A 26,920-nucleotide genomic window follows, 5' to 3' on the forward strand; every position below is an offset into this window, starting at 1 on the left:
TCTCTGCCTCCTGAAATAAGGAATTGAACTGACCTACTGTCAGGACTGAGAGACTGGTTCAATGAGGTATAAAGCAATCTATTAGCTCAACTTCTGGACTGTGAAATTTCTGGAAGAAGTTTCAAAGGCAATACTGTAGGGGACCAAAATTTGCCACCCCAAAATATCTCTGGCATGCCGATAGTTCAAGCTGAAAACAATCAAGGCCCAAAAGACTCAGGAGGAAATTTTGCTCCCCCCCCAAAAAAAACTGCCTAAAAAGAGTTTAGAGGGCCTGTTCCCAGAGTAGTGCTATCACCAGAGATATCCGCAAAGAATAGGAGCTAGGTGGTGGGGGAAACTCTTAAGAGATTAAAGTCCCATTGTCTCCGCATCGCTTAGCAAACATTTGTGTTTCGTTTTTGTGTCATTTACCTTCCTCCCCTTTGAGGTCCCAAACCTTTACCCCAACATCCTCTCTTGTCTTTAGCTGAAGATATATTTAAGGTGAGGGTTTTGGCCTTTTTGTTGAGTTCCTCAGTTTTCCTGAATCTCTCCTAAATATGCATGTTACTAAACTTCTGTTTGATTTTCTCTTTTAATCTGTCTCATGTCAATTTAATTCTTAGACCAGCCAGAGGGACCTAGAAAGGTAGAGGAAAACTTCCTCCTTCCCAACAATATATGCAAGACGGATGAGATGCCCACAGTGCTCTCTGGGGACTAGGCAAGGGCAGGAAGGCAGCACTGCCCAGGTATCTGAGGCGGTATGTTTAGTGCACGAGGATGAGAAGCTTGGGGCTTGAGAGTAGGAAACCTCAAAGGAAAATGAACTGAGAGTAAGGGATTCGGAAGCTAGGAAGAGCTGCAGAACCCTCTGATGTCAAGGGATTAATTTGCAAGAGATTTGCAAAACAACACTCACAAGTATCCATCACAGCATCCTGCATCATGTATCTGGAAACCTTCTGAAGAGGAACTGCATAGCAACTCAGGGTTAAAAGTAATACCTACAGTGAAGTTCTTAACCTTCCAAATCACTCAAGGAAGAAGGAGAAATATGAAGCCCTGGAAAACTAACCTCTTAGGAATCATAGTGGAGAGATAGAAAACAAGATAAGAAACATTTCTTTTGCTTGTAAAATGCATGCAGGATTCTTCTTTCTCCCTAGGGCAAGAAAAGGAGAAGGAGCTTTGGTACAAGGAATTCGGGAAGAGGGAGACTTGAATAAGAAGAACGAATCCTATTTCTTTTTAAAATAACTTCATTTATTTTTGCGGGGAGAGGTAGTTAGGCTTACTTATTTTATTTCTAGAGGAGGTACTGGGGAGTGAACCCAGGATCTTGTGTGTGCTAAGCATGCTCTCTACCATTTGAGCTATACTCTCCCCTACAAAAAGCCCTATTTCAGATGCCGGATGTGACCCCTGCCCCCAAAAGAGAGGAAGGAGGTCAGGAGCTGCCTGAGTGAAAGGTGGCCCGGTCCCCAAGAGACAGGAGGACAAACAGATCCTAAAGGAAAACCCATAGTTAGGAAGCAGGATGTATAAACGCGGGACCCCAGGACACCCTGGTGCTCCTTTGGGTCACTGGGACCGCTTTATTCATAATTAGAAACTCGGGTAATAGCCACAAGATGGCAAAAGGATAAAAGCGCAGGCTGCGGAAATAATTTGTCAAGATGTACGTCTGTATACCCAGATGTGGGTACTGATAGGTGCATTTTATTTAGAATGTTTTCAGGACACCTACCTACCCACTGTTACCAGGGCTGCTGGGCAGGGGAGGGGGTAAAGATAAGAGGAGGCTTCCACGGTCAACTCTCATCATACATTACTGGACCCTTTTACTTAGAGAATAGAGTCATTTCCTTATGAAATATTAAAAAGAAGGAAAGAAAAGAGAAAAAACCAAGCAAATCACAAAAGGAAAGGATGAAGACCAAGTTTTAATCCCTCCCATTCCCCTGCTTCCTAACTCCCTCCTCCCACTAATATGCTTGCGCCGGAGAAGGGAGAAAGGCTTTTCATTTAATTAAAATATAAAAGATTTTCTTTTTTTTTTTAACTACCCGGTGGCTAGGGATATTCTGCTGACTCAGCAGTGAATAATCAGCTTTGACCTAAATAATAGAATAACTCCAAGTGGCAGCTGCAGTTGCATAAGCATGAGCCAAATCTGCAGTTCCTTCTCTCTCCCTCTCCTCCCCTCAACGCCCCCTCCAGGCTCGGAGCCGGCAAGCCAGTTACAGCAGGTTCTTTCTGCTTTCCACCCGCATCTGGCCGGTCCCACCATCCTTTCTCATCCGTTGTTTTCCAAACCTCCAGAGGGTCTTTGTGCAAGCCTTGGAGGGTTTGGGGAATGCAAAGGAAGCCATAGGGTGCAGCCTCCCAGGGAACTCTACCCTGTGACCTGGTTTCTCTCCTAAGGGATGGACTCAACAGCCTCAGAGTTTTTGATTTCTAGTTGGAGGGTAAGGGTGGCCTCTGGTCTGAGACACTTTAGCAGCATCAGCAGGAAAAAGGAAGCCGGCTCTGTGCACGAGACTCTGAAATAGCAGTGGCCAGCACTCTGTGGTCCCTCTTCCCACCCCCATTAACCTGTCTGATGGCAGAAACAGCAATTCTTCCCGCATTCCCACACCCCCTTCCCCTCCTCTCATCTCCCGCAGCTCAAGATCCAGTGAGCAAAAAGGACCAAGTAACTACCCTCGGTGACCACCCTCAGTGACTATATGACAGGACCACAAGGTGCCCGACACTGTGCTAAGAACATTCTTATCTCATGCAATCCTTGCACAGGCAGGATTTCACCCCTATCTGACAGGAGGTGGGCAGGGGACCTGGCCAAGCACTGGCTGCAGTGAGAAAGTGGTTCAGAGGGAGATGCAGATTCAGGCAGCCCAGCTCTGGAGCCCACATCCCTCTGCCTCCAAATCCACAGCCAGGTCCAAGCAAGCACAAGGGAGACCTGCCCCCAGCAAATGTCCTGGTCGCACACCATCACTCACCTAGATAGTGGGGTTTGTCCCGGGGCTGACCACCACTGAACACCGCTGGCCAAGGAGACCACCTTTTAGGTCCCACCCCAGCTCTGAGGTGGGCAAGTGACCCTTCTCTCCCCATCCTACCAGAAGGACAGGAGGAAAGTGTCAAGACCTGGGAAAGAGAGTGACCAGGATTGGTCACTGCCCTCAGCTCAGATCGGTGGATGTGTGTTGGAAGCTGTGGGAAGGCAGGGACTAAGCTGACTCTAGAAGTGGAGCCTCGAAAAAAGTCCAAATATTCATTTTAGAAATTAGTTTTTGGTTAAAAGATATAAAATACCCTAACCCACTGAGATCCCTGATTATCAGACCTTGTGTTGAGACTTCCTAGAAATATGGGTTGCCAAACCTCTCTGTAAAGCCTCTCTAACTTATTCCAGGTCACAGAGACCTGTTCCCCTTCTTGAAATTTTTTTTTTACCGCAGTTGAATCCTAACTACAGAATCTGGCTAATACGGCTTTTCTGCCCAATTAGACAGAAAGTTTAGCAGGGGCGAGGACCATGGACGTTGCATTTGTTTTCTCCCAACTCACACCTTTACACTCTCCTCCCAAGGAGTTTTAAGATGTGAGCTGGCAGGTCAAGGTATGGGTGGAGACGCCAGAAAAGTCTTCCTACGAGCAGCAGGGAGCCTCCAGCACGGTGTGCAGTGTGCGTGTCTTGCTGGAAAGAGAAGGAGTCAGGAGCCCTGGGCTCCACTCAGGGCCCACCCCCTTGGTTAATTCACTTGCCTGGCTCCAGTTCCTCCTCTGCTCTAGGAAATTGTAAGCCTGGCCCAGCTTCCCTTATGGATTTGTTATGAGGCTCAGATCACATAATACAGGTGTCAGTGTTTTATATAAAGTCAAGCACTCTGCCAGTGACAATTACTGTGCCTCTGAGAAGCTACTTAAGTTTCTTCATTTTATTTTTCAATTTTTGTTTGTTTGGGGAGAGGTAATTAGGTTTATTTATTTGTAATTTATTTATGTATTTTTAAATGGAGTCCTGGAGATTGAACCCAGGACCCCGTACATGCTAAGGTCATACTCCACCACTGAGCTATACCCTCCCCACTAAATTTCTTTTTTTTAACACCAGATAATTATATTTAGAATCTATTCATCTACAGCATGAATGTCGGAAATTGAAAAGGAATGGGGGGCAAAAAAGGAGGAAAGGAAAGAGGGAAAGGAAGGAGACCCAGAGATGTGTAGACCACGGGGGAGGCTAAAAGATGCCGTCCTGAGAGTGAGGCCCAGATGGCACTTACATAAGCAGATGGCAGCCAGGAGGCGCAGGCCAGACTCCGGGGGGAAACAGGTGGGGAAGAGCGGCTGAAGCACATAGTTGGAGAAGGTGAGGGCGATGACGGCCTGGTTGGTGGGGTAGATCACCAGCACAGCTATCCACAGCCTCAGGAACCTGGAGGGGGAACAGGGCAGGACTTGAGCCAAGACAGCAACGGAGACCCCCATGCCCACCATCAGGCTTGGCAGGGATTCAGAAGTCATCCAGGGAAGCCCAGGCAAGTCACTGGGCAACGTTAGGAGAGGCAGGTGGGCTGACGGGGGTGGGGGGGGGCATTTCCTTTTTGTTTTCAGGGATGCTGAGGAGCCCAGCCCCCACCACACCCAGCCCTCTGCTCGTAAATTGGTTTAACGATGTAAGAGCTAAGTTTCAACTAGTACTGATGCACATCTTGGCGTTCTTTCTCTCTCCCCGCTTCTTTCCCCCAGCATCCAGTGGTGGAACATAAAATTTGCAACCCCACAATCTCCTCAGTCAGGGTACGCTAAGGGAGTGGCCGCTTAAGTGTCAAGGGGAGGTTTAAGGGGGACATGTTATCCACACCTGTGGGCCCCTTGGTGAGGGATGAGCTGTTTGGTATCAGGGCTGTGGAAGCTGAGGAAATTCAAGATCAGGGCCCGGCTCTAGAGGGAGGCCAATATCCTTGATAATGTGAGAAGTGCCCCTATATCTTAGTGGTCACTCTCATTTGTCAGGATAAAGGGCTTTGTTTTTGTGTTGCGCATTCCCTGGGAGTTTCTGATTAGAGTTTGTTGTTTAGTTCTACTTGTTCTCACAGAAGTTTACCCACTGAGCTCAACAGAGGTTAAAACTACAACCTGGTTCCTCTGCCACTCTCAGGAGCATCAGCGGGACGCAAGGCTACATGGGCAACCTTGGCATGGAGGCCAGAGAGGAACCCCGAGCCCTCGGGCTCCTCAGCACACTGGAAACCCCTGGCCTCGGCTTCCTAGACCGCTCGGTCCTCTGCACATCCTCTTACCCAGCCAGTCCTCCGAAGATGTCCTTGACGTAGGAGTAGTCACCTCCAGATTTGGGGATGGTGACCCCGAGCTCAGCATAGCACAGGGCTCCCACAGCTGTGATGAGCCCCGTCACAATCCAGACGATGAGGGCAAGGCCCACGGAGCCGGCATTCTCCAGCACGCCCTTTGGCGAGACAAAGATTCCAGAGCCGATGATGTTGCCTGTGCGAGACACCAAGGGTGATGGGGGAGACGGTGGCGGTGTCTGCATGATGGCGGAGCCAGCACATGCAGGGGCACTTTCACCTTTGATATGACGCTAAAATGCCTTTGGGATGCATAACCCCCTTCAGGCAGGTATGTCTAGCAATAATTCTCCTTAGAAGTAGGAGACAGAGGAGCAGACAGCAGACACGGAGGGACCAGGGACTTGGTGGGGTACCTCATATGCATCATTTAATCCTCAGGACAAGCCTACGTTTCTCCCATTTCACAGAGGAGAAAACTGATTCTCAGAGGTACCAAGTTTATTGCCCAAGTCCACACAGTAAGAAGTAAGTGGTGGAGTAAGCATTGAACCTCAGGATACGCTGACGGGGCTGCATGTAGTCCACCCAAGGTGACAAAGGTCCTACTTAAGACTGGCTGGAAATGGAAATGCTGGAGAAATAGGCTGTTCTGAGACTGACTGCCCGTTAGAAAGCTTTAAAAATGAGCTGAAGGGCTATACCTTTTGGATAGATTGTGGTCACACCCTGTGTCTATGGGTTTTCCCGACCCATGCACTCCTGGAGGCTGGCCTCTGCCCCAGACACAGCATCCCCACCCTTAGTGAGGAGCATGAAATAACCCTATAAAAGCAGTCTTGGTAGTCTGGAAGCAGTTTGTCGGAATGCAATACGTGCAAAGACTCAGCATTGTATTTTTCCAAAGGTCGTTCCCCTCCAATGTTTCATGTGACCCTCACAAAAACCTCATGGAATCAGGAGGTGGAGGACGCACAGATGTTTCTATTTTACAAACCAAGAGACTAAGACACAGAGGGGTTAAGTGGCTTTCTCCGAATTCCGCAGTTACTGATGGGTAAAATTGGATCTAGAAGTCGGTCTCCTGATTGTATAATCCAACGGCTCTTTCCACTAATCTACTTCTGTTCTGTATGCAAGGGGCTGGTTTTCTCCTGAGAGGTGAGGCTGGCGCCAGGGACTGAATGGTTGGCTACTGGGATGTGTGTGCTGCGCAGGGGAGGAGTAGGAGTGTGGAGACAGCTCCTTCCTAAGCTTTCCTTTGTCTACTTCTTATGACTCCAGGGGTCAGGATCTGCTGGGCAGGTACTTTGAAAGCTCCCTCTTCATGCCCCACCCAGAGGCACCAAGGAGGCCTGAGGGAAGAACCAGAGACTAAATGGATACAGGTCAAAATTGCAGACCCGGAGTATTCGGGACCAGTTGGATTTGACAGTGTTCTGAAGACATCTCAAATTCCCAGCATCTCTCTTTAGTGGTTCGGAATCAGTTCTGGGCTGAACGAGATGCAGAATACAGGATTTTATGCTCAAATTGCAAAAATTGACTTTCAGGGGCTAGGGGGTAGATCTCAGGGGTAGATTCAGGGCTAGAGCATGTGCTTGGTGTGCACAAGATCCTGGGTTCAATCCCCAGTGCCTGCATTAAGGAAAAAAATGAATAAATAAAAAACGGACTTTCAGGTCTCAATTATAACTCAACTTCAATCCAGTCCTGAAACTTTCACTTCTAAACCAAAAGTCATTTTTAAATCCCAAGCTGTGAATCCAGCTATTTCAGTCAAAGGGAAAGAGAAGAAAATACCCACATTCTAAAAGCAGTAATAGTCTATTCTTTTGGCATGTAGACTATGCTGCCCCTTTCCAGACTGAAAAATTGCTGCATGAAATGCGTAAGGAGAAAAGGAGGGGCCAGAAAGGACATCAGAGCAGCAACAAGGGTGAGACTGAAATGCAGAATCAGAGCGCCCAGGGCCCCAGCTAGATTCAGATGGAAAGGAGGCATATTTCTGTCTTAAACAGGTCCTCTTTCTCCTGGTGTTAACAGTCTACCCCAACAGAACAAGGCTTCTTCACAAGAAGTGAATTTAAAAGGGGAAACAATCCCTTGTGTTCAAATCTGTGAATGAAGCATTAGGCAAAGAGAGATAGGAGAATGAGATTCTGAGTGCCACCGGTTCTTAAAGCCTTTTCCTTTTTTGCACTTTTACTTAAAGTCCTAGGCTAGGAATAAGAGAACACTTTCAGCCCTCCCCCCTCTCTCCTTAACCCATCCTCATGTGTGCTTTGCATGCAAGCTGGGTCAGCAGAGATGAAAGGGCCTCCTGGTAGCATCCCAGGACTCAGGACGTGCTTACCTTTTCACCTGACCCTTCACCTGCCGCATTAAACGTGAGATGGGGTTGCTGATTGGGCTGAAAAGTAACAGCAAATTCCTTGCCTGGCAGGAATTTATCAGAAGAGTCATCTGTAGGGCATTTTAAAGTCAGCCAAGAAGACAGCAATACAACTAGGTCATAAAACTATCTCGAGGGATTAGACAAGCAATCAATACAGAAGAACGACAAGGTTTGACTTTGGTCTTTAAGGTGCCGACAGGGGTTGGGGTGGGGTGGGGTGGGAGGGATAGCCAGACATTTCTCAGAAACAGGAATGGCTGTTGACACAGGGAAAATGAGGGTGGATGTTACTGAAAATCTCAGATTCGATCTTCTCAGGAATGAAAGCGTCAAAGTTCCACTAAGGGTTCTTGGGAAACGCCGCAGTGGAGAGGAGCGAGCACTTCAGTTATTTCCAGCGTATGTGCCCCTCCCCTCGTCCCAGGTGGAGGGTGGGAGGTGCGACACCGACCCTTTCCAGGTTCTGACCATTTCCAGTCTCCACGGGTTCTGGGATAACGTGTCCTTCCGTGGAGCTGCTGTAGTAGATGGTGAGGGTTGGCATTAGGACAAGAGTTCTCATTTTATAAAAAGATCGTGGTTTCCAGGGGTTTGGGGAGAGGGAGGGAGGGAGGGAGGAATGAATAGATGGAGCACACGGGATTTTTAGGGCAATGAAATTATTCTGTATGATACTATAGTTGTGGCTAAATGTCATCATGCATTTGTCAAAACCCATAGAATGTACAACATCAAGAGTAAACCCTAATGTGAACTATGGACTTTGGTTTATAATAATGTGCCCATGTTGGTTCATCGGTTGTACCAAATATGCCACACTGATGAGGGATGTTGAGAGTAGGGGAGTATATATGTGTGGGTGGGGAGGGCTTTTGTGGGAACTCTGTATTTTCTGCTCAATTCTGCTGTAAACCTGAATCTGCTCTGAAAAAATAAAGTCTATCAAAAAAACAAAAAAAGCGTTCTCATTTTATAAAACTTGGGTTCTCCCCATCAACAATCTTGATTTTGACCAAATTAAAATGATAAAGATAAAAACTTTAAAAACAATAATAAAATTGAATTATGTTAACCAAAACTGAGCACTAGGGAATAGGAAGAAAAGAGCCTCTCTCTGATTCTAGGAAGTCACTACCTAGAAAACCAGAATCAGATGTCTCCCCACGCTTAGTGGCCTCTGGAACTTCTGCAGGGGATGGAATATCACTCAGAGCACAGCTATGTACTGGGGCCGAGAGCACATTCACGCTACATTTACTTAAAAGTAATGACTTGGAGAGGGTGTGGAGAAAAGGGAACTTCCTACACTGTTGGTTGTAATGTAATTTGGTGCAGCCACTTTGGAAAACAGTATGAAGATTCCTTAAAAAATTAAAAATAGAGTTATATGATCCAGCAATCCCACTCCTGGGCATGTGTCTGAAGAAAACTCTAATTCGAAAGACCTATGCACCCCAATGTTCACAGCAGCACTATTTACAATAGCCAAGACACGGAAACAACCTAAAAATGTCCATCAACAGACGATTGAATAAAGAAGATGTGGTATATTTATACAATGGAATACTACTCAGCCATTAAAAAAGAATAAAATAGTGCCATTTGTAGCAACAGGGATGGACCTGGAGATCGTCATTCTAAGTGAAGTAAGTCAGACAAAGACAAATGATATCACTTATATGTGGAATCTAAAAAATGGATACAAATGAACTTATTTACAAAACAGAAAGAGACTCACATACACAGAAAACAAACTTATGGTTACCAAAGGGGAAAGTGGAGAGAGGGATAAATTAGTTTGGGATTAGTAGATACAAACTACTATATATAAAAATACATAAACAAGAGATCCTAATGTATGGCACAGGGAACTACATTCAACATTCTGTAATAAGCTACAATGAAAAAGATTATATATATGTGTATAACTGAATCACATACCAGAAACTAACACAACATTGTAAATCAACTAAATGTCAATAAAAAAATAATTTTAAAAAAGTAATGCCTACGATATACAATCTTTAGTGTGACTGAGCAATATTTATCTCCCCCACTAGACTGTAAGCTCCACAAAACCAGAAACTGGATCACTCACCTGTGAACTGTCACATAGTAGACACTCCACATATGTTTACTGAATAAATAATATCTGATATCAATCTAGAATTTATCTCCACAGGGCAATTTAAGATACCTGTCTATCTGGAACCCCCAAATCCTGTGATGTAAGTTAAGAGTGTCTTACAGGCAAATGAGTAAAGCAACCCATTTAGTTTTCATTGCTGAAGCGAGTAGACTGGCTATTATTGCCTCCAACTTATAGGGAAAGAAAGTAGGACAACTATTATTCTCATTTTTCCAAACAGGGAAAATGAGGGAGGTATTATTATCCCTATTTTTTGGGTGAAAAAACTGAGACACAGAGAGGTAGTTGTTTGCCTAAACCACGGGGCAAATTTTTAGTAACTGGATTAGAACCTAAATTTTCTGTCACAGCCTCAAGCTTTACCCTGAAAATTGTCAAGTTTTACATGTTCCACCCTATAGACAATGAGAATGGTTCACAGAAGACTCATTAAAGAACTGAGGGGGGAGGGTATAGCTCAGTGGTAGAGTGCGTGCTTAGCAGGCATGAGGTCCTGGGTTCAATCCCCAGTACCTCAAAAAAAAAAAAAAAAAAAGAAAGAAAGAAAAGAACTGAAACACAGACCTGATTCTTTCCTTCTATTGCAATACCAACATCAATGATGATTTACAAAGTGTTCGCATTCATCACCTTACTTGATTTTCATAACTACTTTCTTGGCTGCACAGGGCAGGCACTATTATTCCTACTTACCTTTGCAAAGACTGACGTTCAGAGAGGTAAAGAGCCTTGATTAAAGTCACATACGGCATAGGTCGCAAGGCCTGGATGAGAGCCATGGCCCTGGACTCCTGGCCCAGGGGTTCCTCCTACTCCATGCTGCCTCTCCTCTAGAAATTGCACAACGCACACTTTAACTGCATGGTTTTTAAACTTTACGCTGTCCAAATGAGGATTTTCCTGGAGTGGCTTTGAAAAAGGAAAACTGGGAAAGAACTTTTCTACCTTGACTATGAACTTTTCTTGATGAGAAAGTTGATTATGGTGGGGTATTTTTTTTTTCTCCATTGTTTTACTCTTAGACTCACTGTCTCCAAAGTCATTTGAGAATAAAATGCCCGACTGCCTGGAATAGGCAAGGTCCTGGAAGGTCAGGATTTCAATCCTCTTTCATCCCCCCTAATTAGTAAAATAACCATTTTATCACGTAGATCTTTTTTAGTGAAAAATGGGCCGCAGGATGCCTGGACAATGAGGCCCATCTTGGCTTGTTTGGTCAAAGAAAAGCCAAATGAACCACTCAATTAAAAAGAGGCCAAGTTGTATCAGTGGACAAGTTGTCACTAGAAAAACTGCTGGAATTGTGAAAATCCACATTTGCCATGACTAACCGCTGACTTCCCTACCTGTGGGCCAAAGCCCATGTGATTCCCATTAAGGCCTTACTCACTTCCAGGCCTGTCCACACTAGAATGCAGCAGCCATTAGAGAATTCCCTAGGTCATGGAATTACAGCCTTCTAATGCCCAATAGACCCTCAGATCCAAAAGGCTTTGGCCTTCCTTACTGACTTACGCTGGTCTTGAAATCTAGCCAGAGCTCCTCCTGGGCCTTGGAGCTTCTGTCTATTTCTACGATGTCCAGAGAAAGCCGAGGTGAACCTTCTTTGTGCTTCTCCCACAAATGGCTGGGAAGATCTCAGGATTTTCAGGACAAAGTGAAGAGTGTGGAAGCAGGGGCAGCATGTTGAGGCCAGGGCTTTGATCCTCATGGCAGGTCTGGAAGCTCACCATGACTCTAACCCCTGCCCACTTCCCCAACAGGACTGTACAAACAGCTACCTCAAGGTGACACCAGGTCAAGACTCTGACACTTGCCCAGTAGAGCTGCCAGCTCCTGCAGAACAGATGTGCAAGGAGCTGTAGGATTCCTTGCTGAAGAGTGAGATGGGCTGAGAGCCTAGACTTAAGAGTCGGAGGAGCCACTGAGTCCTTGGTTTGCTGCTTACAAGCCATGTGACCTGAATTTTTCTGACAGTCCCTACTTCATCTGCCGAATGAGAATCCTGGCTCCTGCCTTGCCTACCTCACAGGGTTGTTGTGGGGCTCACAAAGGCGATCACGCATGTGTGCAAGCACTTCATTATCAGTTTAATGCCAGTGAGTATAAGGAATGGCTAGGATTCGCAGAAGCAGGGATAGAGACAATCCCTAGAAGACTCCAATGGTCTTGCTTTGGAAGCTTGGCTCTGAAATAGCACTGCAGAGCCAGCACCATGAAGCATTCATTCTCTGAGCATCTGTCTGCTTGTCTAGGTATAATTTTTAGATGCTGCAGGTGGGTGGCCATTAGGTAACTGCATCTCGAAAAGTATTTATTGAGCACCCACTCTGTCCATGCTTGCTTTAAAAGGTCATTGGGAAGCACTTGTTCACACAAGGACTTTTAACAGAGTAGATGGAGCCAGCCACCACCCACCAGCCTCTGAAAGACAGGCATCCCGGCCTGAGGGGCGAAGAGTGCTGAGCCCTCAAAAATGCCCATTAAGAATTCATAGCTGGCTTCTGGCGTCTCTCTGTCTGGTTGGGAAATCAGGCACCAGCAGTGACAGGCTTTGTCCGCCTCACTGGTTCTCATTCAGGGGCAATTCTGCACCATCTCCCCACCTTCAGGGGGCAATTGGCAGTGTCTGGAGACATTTTGCTACTGGCATGTAGTGGATAGAGGCCAGGGATGCTGCACAGGACAGCCCCCCAGAACAACAGAGTCTCTGACCCAAAAGGCAATAGTACCAAGGTTGAGAATCTGTGCTCTACCTTTAAGCCTCAACGTCATCATCTGGTTAATTCCTGAAGTCCTTTTCAAATTTGAGCTTAGATCAGATTTGGATGTTTGGTGCCTTTTGTTTTGTCTTTTTGTTTTTGTTTTTTTAGCCAAGCACAAAAATGTATTTTTAAGCTAAAAAATTTTAACACACAACATTAAGTTTACCACCTTAATGATTTTTAAGTATACAGTTCAGTATTTTTAAACATATTCACATTGTTAGGAGATGGATCTCCAATGAATGATTTGATTTTGGCTGACTGCTATTATTCAACAAATGCTTTCTAAGCACTTACCACATGCCAGGCTGAATACATGAGGATGTGAAAATGAACAGGACTCAGTTCCTGTCCTCAAGAAATTGTGCAGAAAAGTGAAGACATGCATGTGCACACAGAGCTGACAACATCAGGTAGAGCAGAAGTTGTCCACGTACAACTGCAATATGTGACAAGATTTTGGGGATGGAAAAAGTCACTGGCATGGGCTGTTCAGAAAAAGCTTCCTGGAAGAGGGGAAGCATGAAAAGCTGATGAGAAGGAGACTCAAATCAACAGAGAGAAGAGGAAAAGCACTGGCTGCTCCATAAACAGGTCAGACTTGGACTGAATCGGCCAGTTCCTCCCATCACACAATCAGTCCAATCTGTTTCCGAAACAGAATTAGTGAGTGGCAGTGGGGGGGGGGGGGAAGAAGTGAGAGTGGTGGAGGATGAATTTAAGGAGAAAAATTAGTATTTACTGAACATATACCATAGGATACCAACCTGACTTTAATATTGCACAAGAAATTTCTATTTTCCAGGTAAGTAAACTGGTAATTAACTGGTTCCAGGTTACCAAGCTTGTAAATAGGGAGGCAGTTTACAAACCCAAGACTTTCTCCAAAGCCCTTCCTTTTCTGGGATATCATCGATGGTTCCTCCCTTTCCACAGCATGTTGATACAAATCATGGAAAAATTCATTATATGCTTTCTACTTCCAGCATCAGAGCCTACTTAACAAATGCCTCCTTATCCCTAAGGCAACCTGACCTGCCTGTATCAGCTGCCTACTCAACATCCTATAAAGAATTGTACTTTAAAGAGGCAGCTAAAGCATTTATGCATCCACGTACAAACAGGCCCCTTGAAAATCTATATATGGTGAGAAAAGTACACAATAATTCTGCAGCAACAGTACTCTCCCTGGGTAATCGGCCTTCACAATGTGCTGCTCAGTGTGAGGCTGCCCAGAACATCCTAAGGCTTACTGTGACACTCTCTCCCTGGAAGTGACATCACTGCTAAGGCTGAGATATTTAAAGCAGGGAGCAAACCACTGGGAAGACATGTGACTGTGACGAAGGATGAGGGATGAGATGTGATCGATAAAGCTCTTCAGCTGAAACTTCATTCATTCTATAAATACAACAGCTTAAAATAGATTTGAGGGCTAATTTTGCTTCTTAGAAATAAAATTCACCAGTGCTTAGCACAGGGCCTAGCACATAATACTGAATGAGTGTGTTGAATGTTAAAATATGGGCGGATCCCGAATCCTATGACCAGCAGCCCCCACTCTGTGCCAGCCTGCACACTGCCATTGCCAGATCTCCAGGGAGAAGACACTGGGGGCCTCCTCTGCAGACACGTTCTGGGAGGGGAACAAGGCATGGGCCTTCTTGCTCTGTGTGCTCAGCCGGGAGTTAAAGATTAGAAGCGATGGGCTCCTCAGCTTCTGTTGGTTTTGGTAGTTCAGAATATATTCTTGGGATTATCTGCTCACTCCTGCTTTCTTGACACCCCCTCACCGCCCCCGGACAATAACCACAGCAAAACAATACAAGCAGCAACAGACATTCCCGAGGCATTTCTTTGTAGGCAGCTGGGATGCTGGATTAACCCTCAGAGGGAAGCAGAAAACCTTGGTAGCTGGGTAACTTGAAAGCCTCAACCAGTATGCCCCATACCTCCATGCCACTTCCAGGAACCGACTGAGGTGGAGGGGTAGAGCTCAGGGGCAGAGCGCATGCTCAGCATGCACGAGGTCCTTAGTTCAATCCCCAGCACCTCCATCAAAAAATAAATAAATAAACTGATTGAATTCAGAAAAGTGATTTATATGGAGCTGGCCTCTCGGAGAAGGTCATCTGATCTGGGTACAGGATGTTTTTGTTGTTGTTGTTGCTTTTCTAAATAGAATGGGCTGTGGGGTTCAGTTTCTTGGACATATTTCTTTACCTGCTGGGTTTCTATTTTCTTTCCCCAACCCTAAGTGTCTCCTGCTAGTCACTCGTTCTGCGTAACTGTGCTCTTTGAGAGAACATCTGTTGCCCTGCCAGTAGCAGGTTCAACTAGACTGCTCCTTGAGCTCCCTGATTCCTGGAGGCAGGAGGCAACAGGATCCCTGGTTCCAGCCACCCTGAGCTCCACGCTATGGAGCATTTTGATGAAGCCCAGTGGCTTCAGAGTTCAGACCTGGGTGGGACTCTTGGCTCTGCCACTGCCACTGCCCAGTTATTTATTCATTCAAAACCTTCCCTTCTACAACAGCACTTATTTCATGGGATTAGATGAGAATAAAGCACCTATCAGGTGCTACATATCAGGTGCACAGTAGTGGTCAGTAAATGGTGGCTAGTTATTACTATTATTACACCACTAGGTATGGCCTTTCTCTGTTCACAAAGATATGTTTGTTTTGACAAGTGTCCTAGTTGGCTTCCGTCGCAGAGGTTTCTTTTGAGAACAATGAGAGTTTTAAACATGTTTTCATCTTGAATGAACCAAATCCTAATCCCTCTATGTTGGAAAAAAACAAAAGATTGAAGTACAACTCAAGCAGCCATTTCCACGCTCCAGCCCTCTGGTTAACATCTAACAGAAATTTGGGGGATTAGAAAGCTAATATGTTAAATGAAAGACTAAAATGTAAAATGTTCTAAAGTGGTGTAAAACACAGGAATCTGAAAACCTTTTGGACTTGAAATATTTCCAAATCAGTCCAATGCCATTTCAGTAGGGTTATACCTATAGTCACAATTTTCGGTTGACAAATAGCCTTTAAAAAAAGTTTTCCCCCAAGTTTTTCAGTATCAGATATCCACGATCTTTCCAGACTCCAGTGTCAGGGTTATGGTCCTCCATGACCCATTTTCCCATCACACCATGCACACCAGCCTCCCTCCCTCCTCTCTTGATTATCAATCAGAAATGGGGAATGGGGGAGGAGGGTATAGCTCAGTGGCAGAGTGCATGCTTAGCATGCATGAGGTCCTAGGTTCAATTCCTAGTACCTCCATTAGATAGATTCAAAAACAAAACAAAACAAAACACCACCACCTGATTACCTACCTCACCAAAAAAAAAAAAAAAAAAAGGTTGGGGGGATGGCTAAGAGCTTTGGCTGTGGACTCAGACCATCTCAGTAGTCAGTTGTGTGACTCTGCAAATTACCTCCCAGCTCTGTGACTCAATTTCCCCATGTTTAAAATAGAGATAATTACAATATCTACTTCCATAGAATTGTTGTCAAGACTAAATAAGGTAATATGTGTAACGAGTTTATAGCACAGGAACTGATAAGGGTACTTGTAAGGAACTAGTAAGAGCTCAATAAATACTATATTTTTTTAAAACATCTTGTTAATTGGAAGAGAGTAGTCTAATAGCTAGATCTGCATCCAGTATTGCTCTGCAGCAAATAGACCAAGGACCCCCATAAACACACACTGTGCTCAAAACAAAATGGTCTGACATACCATGAATTTTTTTCTGGAGGTTCTGCAGCTAGCCTGGTGCCTTTAGACCTAGATTCTGGGTACATACCTAAACACATAATTGATACGAAGTGACCTAAACAGCCACAAACTCTGTGGATGCCTCTCACCATGACTGCAAAGAATTCTGGTCCACAGAGAAAGGTGTGCATCTGGGAAAGTTAATGGGAGTGTAGTCTCTGCTGACCACATCCTGCAGTAGCTGAGACAACGCACCTCAAGCTTCCCCCACAAGTCTTCCTGCAGCTGCACCGGCATGGTCCCTTCTTCTTCTCCCAGCTAATTGCTCAGCTCCCCTTTACACTGCGACACTTCCTCACTGGGAACACAACACTAACAGCTTCTTCTATAAAAACAAATAAGGACCTCTGCCCAGGATCTAGAGGAAAACCCTTCTTTTAGGATGTGAAAACAGAAATAGTAGAGAATAATGCTTAAGGGCTTGATTCAGGATTCAGATAAGCTCTAGGTTTGAAACTTCAAATGCTTTTCAGCTGTGTGACCTTCAACAAGTTGCTTATCCCTCTGAAGCTCAATTTCTTTATCTGGAGGAAGAGCTAATAAATGCCTACCAAATGGGATTATTGTGAGGGCTAAATAAGATAATGTATGTTCAGTAATTGGATAAGGGTCTGGCATATAGTAAGTGTTTAATAATGACAGCTATTAACAGTAGCTTTGATAGCATTAATAAATGAATTTTACTGCTCCTTCACACTCTCTTTAGATTTGGGGGAACTCCACATTCATGGAAAAATCTAAGTTCATCTGTTGCTGACAGGTTTCCTTAGCCTAATACATGGAGAGCAACAGCCCAGTTACATTAGGGCAAAGGTGATGTTAAAAAATTAAAACAGGTCTGGGAAGGGTATAGCTGAGTGGTAGAGGTACATGCTTAGCATGCCTGAGATCCTGGGTTCAATCCCCAGTACCTCTGTTAAAATAAATAAATAAACCTAATTACCTCCCCCCAAAACAAAAAATAAAAATTAAATTAAAAAAAAAATCAAAACAAGTCAACCTCATTTCCAGGTTGATGAAATTATTCCTAGCTTAAAGATTTTCAAGCTAGGTTCCTAACAGTCTTTCAGATAAACACTTAATACTACTGTCTTCTGATTTTTGTCTGAGTCAATTAAATTCAATAATTATTTGAATAATTGTTCCATGTCAGGCACTCTGCTAAGCACTAAAAATTCAGAGACATATACGACAGGTTTTTTTTGCTCAAAGAAATAACAGTTTAGTCATTACCCTCTACTTACAAAATCTCCCAGAATTATCTTATCTATGCCATCTTTCTCTGTGTCCTTCAAGGGGATTCTTTTGAGGGGAAGGGAGTAATTAATTTATTTAATGGAGGTACTGGGGATTGAACCCGGGACCTCATGCATGCTAGGCATACACTTCTACCCGTGAGCTACACCCTTCCCCTAAGGCTGTTCTTAATCTAGTTCTAGATGAGGACTTCTCTCTGTGCTTCTCACCATTTACCTAACTTTGTCCTCCTTACACAATTCTACCTATCATAAATTTTCAGTGTTCTCTGTCTAGTGCATATAAATCTCATCTCCCCAGTCAAATTATAAATAACTCTAGAGCATGAGTCTTCTATTAGTACATTTTATATTCCTGTAACACTTGCCGTTTTGTTATTCCTAGTTTAAAATCATCAGTGATGATTGTCAATGAAATTTTATGAGGCTTTATGAAACATAGTTTAACTTATCCTAATAAGTCAAGTCTATGAGAAAGAAAGATTTGGGGCAGTTGCTACTTTCCCTTACCTCATGACCTGATTCACTTAGGAAATTTCCTTTCCCTCTCTGCCTTCTAATTCTTCTATAGTGTTGACATTGAACATCAGATCACTGAATTCCACGTGGAAAATGCCATTTCTATTTTTGCATTTGGTCTTGAAAAAACTTGAATCACTGTCATCCACTTAAAAAACCCTCTAAAAGAGGACAGGGCAGCTACACAGCACATTTGCAATTCAACAGCCATGCAGGAGGGGAAATGAAAAGGATTTTCTCCCCATATCACCCTAAAAGGAAATGTGTGTCTCAGCTTAAATGGAGATGCAGTCGTGCCTACCAACTCTACAAGGAATATATCTTAATTTCTCTGAAATCATACATTTGGAGTCTGTTTTCTCCATAGAACACCAGAGTTATTATCCTGGTTGCTGTAATACCAATGGGAGCATTGGGACTATCCTTATATTGAACTGCTATCCATGAGGTTGTGGACAAATCAGTAGTAACATTCACCCAACTAAAACTATACTTCTTATACTTGAACACTCCCATTTCTTCATAGTCTTAGAAAAATGTTCAAGAAAGAGACAAAAACAAGCTCAGTATATAGGAAAACATCCTCTCTCCTTGAATACTTGCACATATGTAGGGGTGGGTGAGCAAGGCTGAGGCAGGAAGGAGGTCTGATTGTGCTTGTGTGCTGTGCAGGTGGGTGTGCACATCTGTATATGAATCAGAACCTTTCCAAAGGGAGGAAAATACTTAATCCTCTCAGTCAAACTGGGGAAAGAGGTAACAGGCCCTGGGCTATTTACAGACCTTAGATTGGCATGTGCTATATACATATTGAATACTTTGCTGATCTCACTTTTTAGAGCAATTGAAATAAAGAGGCAAAGAAAAGGTAATTAGAGATTCAGATCATGACTCCATAATTTTTTAAAGATAACGTTACCTTTTTAAACTGTGGATGCCTGGAAAACCTCCCGGAGTCAGATAATTCAATAAGGTGGGACTCCATTTTGAAAGCAGAGTGGAGATAACATGATCACTGAAGGCAGGGCATAGAGGGGAAGAGGATTATCTGAATACTGTACTGATTTTATTTGATTTCAAGGGCATTCTCCAGTGTCACTATTGCTCAGGTGCCAGGACGCCTCTGCGCTACCATATGGACCATGGGGTTATCCAGAGAAACTGGTTTGTGGGCACCAGGACACAACAAGCCTTCAATAGGAAGTCTGCAAAGACGACACAGAAACATACCTGGCCTGACTGTCCTGTACCACTTTCTCTGGGAAGAAGCCCTCTGCCAAAGACAGCAGAAGAAGTGCTCTCTTTCTGGAGTGAGGGCAGTAATGAGCCCATCTATCTCTAAGACCTCTCTGGAAAGAAAAAAAATGCATTGTTTAGGGATGGAGCCATATTTGGGACCCCTCTGCCCAGTAGAGTGCAGTTAAGGGGCTGGAGTGGCCTGCACTGGCACTCTTAGGGACATCCAGGCTCCCCAGTTTCAAATGGGGTTCCAAATTCTAGTTACTCCCATTTCCTTCGAGAACCTCACAGGGTCTTACATGAATGTTAAGACACGTAGAAGTTGTGGGTAGGGTATATAGCTCGGTGGTAGAGTGCCTGGTTAGCATGCATTGTAGTCCTAGGTTCAATCCCCAGGACTGCCATTAAAATAAGTAAATAAATATATAAACCTAATTACCTTCCCCTCCAAAAAAAGTTAAAAAACAAAAACAGAGAGACGAGGATGTTGGGTGGACTACTCTAAGCAACTAGAGAAAATGAGAACTCTAATACATTTTCACAGAAAACCATGACCTATCTCTTTTCTTCTTCCACAATTTATTTCCTCATATGTGAAATGGGAATAACAGCCCTGTCACATCTCCTTCACCAAGAGAGAGTGCTGTATAAGGTGGAAAAGCTGTAGAAAGGCAAGGCATTCTTATTGCTGTTATAGCTATTTTTATTATTACATAGCCCCTAGGCCCGCAGTTGCACATGACGTGAAACAACAAAATATCTACTAAATCTGTCTCAAAAGCCAGCCCGCAGTCTGCTGAGGAGATAGCTGTATAAAAGCTTGTTAAAAATCTGGGTTCCCCAGCCCTACCTTTAAGCCAACTGAATCAGAAGCTTCAATCGCGGAACTCAGAGATCTGTATTTTCAACAAGCTCCCAGGCAATGCTGACCATCAGCCCAGGTGTGTGTCCCCTGTTTGCTCCATTCCAAGAACACTGGCCAGAACTCCTCAGCCCAGTTTTGGAGGAAAAGATGTATGAGCTACAACACTTCTGATAATACCTCTCAAACTTGACCAGTGTGGGGTAGGTTACAGCACAGGTGAATGACAACCCTTTTCTAAGGGAGTAAGAAACAGAAATAGTGCTTTACAAGGGAGGGGTGGGGCTGGGGGTAGGGGGTTTAACGTTTCACAATAGGACCACCAGAGGGGGGAGGAGTGGTCGGTGGGAAAAGGAATTGGACTCACCTACAATGATACCACAAGCACTGACCAATCCAATCTCTTTCTTCAGGGCTACTCCGCCCTCTCCAGAACCAGTCTCGGGGCTGGCCTCCGACTCGGTCCCACCTGGTTGGTTCTTTTCAGTGTTGTTTCGGTGCCTGGCTCCTTTTTCCATGTTTCTCAGTAGGATTTCAACCTCCGAAAGGTATCTCTCTTTCTAAATACACATGGGTGTAAATATATTTAGAGAGAGAGCCTTTCAAATGGAAACATCGTTTTCCGAGATAAGGACCACTCTTACCCTCTTTTAAAAAGACCCAGGCAGCTAAAAGAGAAGAATGAAAATACTCCTACTTCGTCTTGACACTTTCTTGTCACTTGTGCTTACGAACAAGGAAAGTGTTGTTAAAGGGAGGGGAAAAGAGACATAGATATTTAAATATAAAAATAGAACTGTACCAGCTTCTCCGGCTGGAATTCTGAAAGGGATGTAGATCTTCAGAAATCAGGACCGTTCTGCAATGTACCAGGCAGTGGCTTATTTTCACGCTTCAGAGAAACAGTCTGAATTTCCCTCAGCTCTCCCCCTAAGAAAACAGAGATTGTCTTTACCTCCCCTTAGCCTTTTCTTTTATGATGAGGATAAAAGTAGTTTTCATTAACTGAAGGGAAAAAAGGCAATCCTCCGGTACTTTCTTCCAGAAAAAAACTGTGGACCCAACCGGTTTGCTCTTGGTCCTGTTTCCACCTGGTGTGGGTTCCTTTCCCCTCCCCGTCTTCTGCCTTCCGCTTTCTCCAGATGTCCTCTTCTGTCACGCTTGTTTTCTTGTCCTTGCTTTCCTTCTTCCGATCTCCGTCCTCACGGCACAGGCTGCCCCATCTCTCGTGGTTACAGGAGAGTGGCTCTGGCACAGATGAACGCGCTTCCCTTTTAGCCAGGGGTTTTATGTGCTGAGCTAGCTCCGCCCCCACCTCTTCGGTTCCTATCCATCCTGTCTCCTCCCTCCTGTTCAATTTAAATATCAGCGCACAGCCCCAAAGATCACCGAGAAGATGGATTAAAAGATTTCTCTTTGTAATCGGTCGTCTCTCTTTCTCCATCTTTCTCTTTGTAAGTAGTGCAAGTAAAATCTTCTCGCGGAATCCTCACGTTCCAGGAGAGTTCATGAGCTAGTATAGTGTTACAGGGTCAGCAGATGTGGGCTTTATAAATAAGGGACTGGTTGTGCAGACACTTTAGTGCCATCAGAAATACACTGGCGAATGTTTATGGTAAAATATTTATGTCTGGATGATTTGAGGATACAGGAGAGAAGGCTATAGGGACATCATCTTCAAGTATCTGAAAGTAGGAGGAAATTCAGGGTGGAAGAGAGGAATGGGAAAAATTAAGAATAATGGGAAAGAGGTACATTTAGTATAACTGTGAGCTGTGACGAGTATACTAAAAACAAAATCACCAGGAAGAGGTGGTAGCCTCGCTGTTCAAAGCTCTTGTTTGGGGTTAACTGGAACAGGAGAGAAAAATGACTCCCACCTTGCTCCCAGGAAAGAATGACACAAAATCTGGTGAAATGGGGATTTCCACAGCTTCTAATATTTTTGCATCTACAAATTATTTGAAAGGCAAATCGGGGAGGGTGTGGGGAGTTATCAGCCTCTCTCTGATCGTGAGGTAGGTTGTTGATGTTAAGAGGTGAATAACTTATTTCTGTATCAATATTGTCTTGGCTTCTGTGAAGTTTTACCCAGAAACTGCTGCCTTAGGTGAGAGCAATAGTCAATTTATAATTGTAAATTGCTTTGAAAATGCAGCAAGAAGCAACATAGCAGACAACACTGGAAATCTAAAATCAAGTTATTTTGATTCTGAATTACCTATAATATGCAAAAGCACTTGATTTGAAAGTGAGTCAAAAAATACAGTACCCCAAGCTGACCACTAAGTACAGAAATTTGGCCTCACTTTTTGGAGAATGTTCCGAAAGACTTTGGATTCTAAGGAAAACAAATACTTAATTCCTTAAAATGAGGATGGTTGAGCTATTGTAGGAAGGGCTTTTCCAAATGGGGTAAAGTTCAATCAACAATCTTTTCCACTTTGCCCCTTGACCACTCAGCAAGTATTAAGAGGTTTCAAAGGTTAGGTGTTCAACCTCTTCTTCTACTTCTTCAGTTCAAGATATAGCAAAGTGAAAGCCTCAGCAAAAAAAAAAAAAAAAAAAAAAAAGGGAGCTGGTGACATAAAAAGGATTTTTAACAAAAAGAACAGACAAGGCAGGGAATATATAGCACAAAACTCCATGGGAGGGGATGAGTCATGGGAAATGAAAAAATTTTGAATGGCTTTTGGCCTTTCCTGACAACATCAGAAAATGTCAACAATCTGATTGGGAGACTTCTCAAATTTCAACATCAAAGTATAAAACAAATAATCTTTCTACTCTCAAACAGGAGTTCTTTCAGTAATGTTTGTATTTCTAATTTAAATGATATAGGTTTGAAACGAGATAAAACATGAAGGTGATGCATTTGAGGCCTCTTCCCAAAACCAGTGCAAACTGACCATGATACGGTAAGCTTTAGTCATCTCAATTTATGAACTAAGACGCTAAGAGGGGTTATGAGATCAAAGACAACTCTGAGATGCAATGGTATTAACACACCCAGCTGGAAACAAAGGGTTATTTGAAGATTGATATTTCTATTTCTTTAGCACATGGAGTTTATAAGTGGCTTATAATTGTCTATTAATGGTACAATGTAAACACTGGAAAAGGAATCTCCGCCCCTCCTTCAGCAGGACCATTTATTCAAATCATACGGCTCCCTTCAGGTTGGGATCTTTTTGTGAAATAAATCCTAAGTATGTCAAAATTCCATGTGGCTAACGTTGAACACAGGAGAGAAAGAAAAATCTTTGTGTGATATGATAAGAAAAATCTATAGAAATAATTAACTGTAATTTATTAAACTTTGAGCACTGAATTCTTTTTTATTCATGAATTTATTCTACATTTTCCTTTATAATTTTTATTCTGTTGTCTACATGTAAATAGTACACTATAGTCTACAAACTTTTTTATGCACAGTATTTCAATTTCTTCCCCTCATTAAGCACTTTTGGTAGACTAGGCTGTCATTCTTTCCAATTTTAAAGACTAGGAGTAGAAGCTCAGTGGTAGAGCACATGCTCAGTGTGCATGAGGTCCTGGGTTCAATCCCCAGTGCTTCTGTTAAGGGAAAATAATAATAATTAAATTAATTTACTTTAAAATTAAAAAAAAAAAGATTAGGAAGCTGAGGCTCAGAGAAATATCTTACCTGAGGGCCAGATAAGATACTTAATCTACTCCTGGACCAACAGGATATCAGTGGTTTATATTCAGAGCTTCTCCCAGGATACTACTTGCTGATGCCTCAATTTCTTTCTCCTGAGGGAAACAGAAGACCTTTGATCGGGGCCATGTCCACATCTTCTTGAGTAGGTGTCGTAACTGTGTTTTTGGGGACCCACATTGATGCCACACCAAACATCTGTCCAGTGAGACCCACAGGACGTAATCTGCCCCTCTCCACAACATTTGTCACCCCTTTCCGCAGTCCTTGGTTTGGCCAGTTTCCAAGCAATTTAGTGCAACTCTGTTTCCAATATCCGGGTGATGGTTTACTGTTGTTTTTTGTGCTTAAGATGGAAAAAATTGGTCTTTTTAACCAGGAAAAGGGTGAGTACAAGGATTTTTGTCTTAGCCATCTGCACGTAGGAAGAGAAAGGCTGTGCGAGGCTGACATCTACTGCACAAAGTGGGACATGGCATGGGGACATGCTACATGTATAATAGTGGAACAAAAACGCCGTCATGTTTCGATTATAGTCCCTTTTGGAAACAACAGGTAAGAAGAATCTGTTAATGAAAAGAAGTAGAGCATGAAGCACATTCACTCCATTCTTGATTTTTTTTCTGGACCCAATAGACAGGCACTTTATTCTTGTTCTTCGTAACAGAGCTGTGAGGTCTGAGTCACTAACAGAGGACTCAAATCCTCCCTCTTCTCCAGAGGGAGCTCACAGTCCGTGCTCCCACCCCGCTCGTCTTCTCCCAACTACCTGCCCAGAGTCAGAAGGAAATACCAATTTCATTTAAAGCTAACTTTCTTCCTAGAGTCTCAGTGACTACTGCCTGTAGTCAAACAGTGGCTTCCTGAGCTAGTGGTACTAAGAGCCTTTATTTCATTAAAAATGGAAGGCAGATGAAAACGAGTGAGCGAAGAAGAAGGAAATAAGAAAGAAAAGGCCAAAACAAGAAAGAAAGAAAAGAAGATGAAACGAGGAGGTGCCCTCAGATAACAAGCCCCTTTTAGGCTATGCTCTGTTTGCCTTTTGAACATATTTGTAAATTCAGAGGAGGTTGTATCTTCTAGGATTTATGTAGTCCTGAGAAACTGAGAAACTGGATGGAGCAGACCAGGTTTTGTTATGATGGTCAATTAATTCATGCTCTTCTGAGATAATGATGAATCCTTGCTCTGACACTAAAGACAAAAATTCCAGCAGATTATTCTTCTGTCTGCTGCACTTGGCTGGATTCCACGAAGCCTGCCCAGCACTAGTGGGAAAGAAATAAAGATGCATTCCCTGAGGCAGGCTGCGTGTCCTTCACTCCTTTACTCGGCCATCTGTCCTGAGCCTTGGTATTCTTGATTTAAACTTAGATGACTCCAGTTCTGAGTACGTAAATATGGAAACTTCCACCTCCTAATTGTTTTTCACTGAGGACTTGTGTTTACCAAAGATGAGGGCTCTTGTCTTTTAAGATATGGAAGATAAGTTCCCTCAGGTCAGAGGTTTATTTTGTTCACTGCTCTAACCCCAGTACCTAGTGGTGCCTGACACTCGATAAATATGATTGAATGAATGAATGGTTATTATATTAGTGCATAAAAATAAGTAAATTACATGATAGCTGATGGACTGATGTGCCGACTTATTGTAGTAAGACTTAGTTCTCAGTGCCTGGAGGGGGACTGGATGGTAGAAAGAGAAGGTACTATCACAGGTTTCACTTGTTCATTCCACATAGAGGCCCTCAACACTGCCCGGCAATCCTGCCGCAGTCCTGTCGTCTTTGACTCTTCGCTCATCTTCTGCTCTCTGCAAACCAGCTCCATCCCTTCAACCCTCACTTCAGTCGCCATCCTTGCCTACTGTTTCATGGAGAAAACAGAAACAGGCAGAAGAGAATGTCCACATCATCCAGCAATTTAACGCGTCCATCTGCCTGTAGCTTTCCACACGTACTTGACCTTCCCTCCCATAGAAGCGGATGTGCTGTGCGAGCTCCCGTGCATCTCCCTGACTTCTGCGTAAACTTCCCTGTCTTTTCTTACCTACTCAGGAACTTTGTTCCTGCCATTATTCCTTTCTCTGCTGCATCATCAGTTTTTCACTCTCTACTGGATTATTCCTATCAGCATGCAAAGTGCTGTAATAACTCCCGTTAAAAACAAAAACAAAAACAAAAACATAAAACAAAACTTAACAGAACCTCCCTTGACGTTACTCCTCTTTTCAGCTGCCACCCAGCTTCTCTGCTGCCCTGTTTCACCTCTTCATCTCCATTCATGCTTGAATCCACTACACTTATGCTTTTGTCCCTATCCCCTAGATGAATCCATTCTTGTCAAGGTCACCGGTAGCCACCACATGGTCCAATTTAGCAGGCATTTCTCAGTCTTCATCTTATTGATCTCACAGCAGCCTTGGCTCCTGGGATCCCCTCTTCTAGCTTTCCCCTACCTCACTAGCCTCTTCTCAGGCTCCTTAGCTGGATCCTTTTATCTTCCCAGCCTTCCCGCTAGCCTCCCTCACTACATGGGTGATCTCATCCTGTCCTATGACTTTCAGTAGCACCTACACACTGATATTTCCCAAATTTATAGACCCAGATCTCATCTCTCCCAGAAACTGTAGAGTTAGCTATCTAACTGTCTATTTGATGCCTCTGTTTGGATGTTTAATAGGCATCTCACATTAACACGTCCAGTGCCTGCGTGCCCCTCCAAACCTGCTCTTCCTCCAGTATTTTCCACATTAGTAAATGGTACTCTTTGGTCAGGTCAGGTATCTTGGAGTTAACCTTGGCTTATCTTTTTCTCTGCTTTTGGTTTATCAGCCAGTCCTGTTAACCGTTGATTTAAACTTATCTAGAAATGACTCACTTCTTATCATCTTCACTGCTATCACCCTAGGTCATTACCACCTCCTCATCAGCTGTTCCCTGGAATCTATTTTGATAGT

The 26,920-nt window shown here is 43.8% G+C and overlaps 2 protein-coding genes across 7 annotated transcripts in view; one reads left to right on the top strand and one right to left on the bottom strand.

The window, feature by feature from the left end:
• The window catches only part of SLC7A8 (solute carrier family 7 member 8), a 49,646-nt gene extending 28,097 nt beyond the window's left edge, over positions 1 to 21,549 (bottom strand). Inside the window, exons 1-5 of one of the 4 annotated variants that reach the window (XM_031678852.2) lie at positions 21,235 to 21,549; positions 21,082 to 21,138; positions 20,647 to 20,839; positions 5,301 to 5,505; positions 4,281 to 4,432 (exon numbers count right to left, since the gene is read on the bottom strand). In XM_031678852.2, the coding sequence (XP_031534712.1) occupies positions 4,281 to 4,432; positions 5,301 to 5,505; positions 20,647 to 20,797 (508 nt within the window). In that variant the 5' untranslated portion in view covers positions 20,798 to 20,839; positions 21,082 to 21,138; positions 21,235 to 21,549. Of the gene's footprint in view, positions 1 to 4,280; positions 4,433 to 5,300; positions 5,506 to 20,646; positions 20,840 to 20,923 lie in introns of all 4 variants that reach the window. The other 3 variants (XM_031678853.2, XM_072962827.1, XM_072962828.1) reach the window with 3 other exon arrangements.
• Positions 21,550 to 21,668: 119 nt separating this feature from the next.
• Positions 21,669 to 26,920, top strand: part of RNF212B (ring finger protein 212B) — a 49,900-nt gene continuing 44,648 nt past the window's right edge. For all 3 annotated transcript variants that reach the window (XM_072962834.1, XM_072962830.1, XM_006217308.4), the window contains exons 1-2: positions 21,669 to 21,733; positions 23,121 to 23,197. In XM_072962834.1, the coding sequence (XP_072818935.1) occupies positions 23,190 to 23,197 (8 nt within the window). In that variant the 5' untranslated portion in view covers positions 21,669 to 21,733; positions 23,121 to 23,189. The remainder of the gene's footprint in view (positions 21,734 to 23,120; positions 23,198 to 26,920) is intronic.

This window comes from Vicugna pacos, chromosome 6 (genome assembly GCF_048564905.1).
Source record: "Vicugna pacos chromosome 6, VicPac4, whole genome shotgun sequence".
In the NCBI taxonomy this organism is placed as follows: domain Eukaryota; kingdom Metazoa; phylum Chordata; class Mammalia; order Artiodactyla; family Camelidae; genus Vicugna; species Vicugna pacos.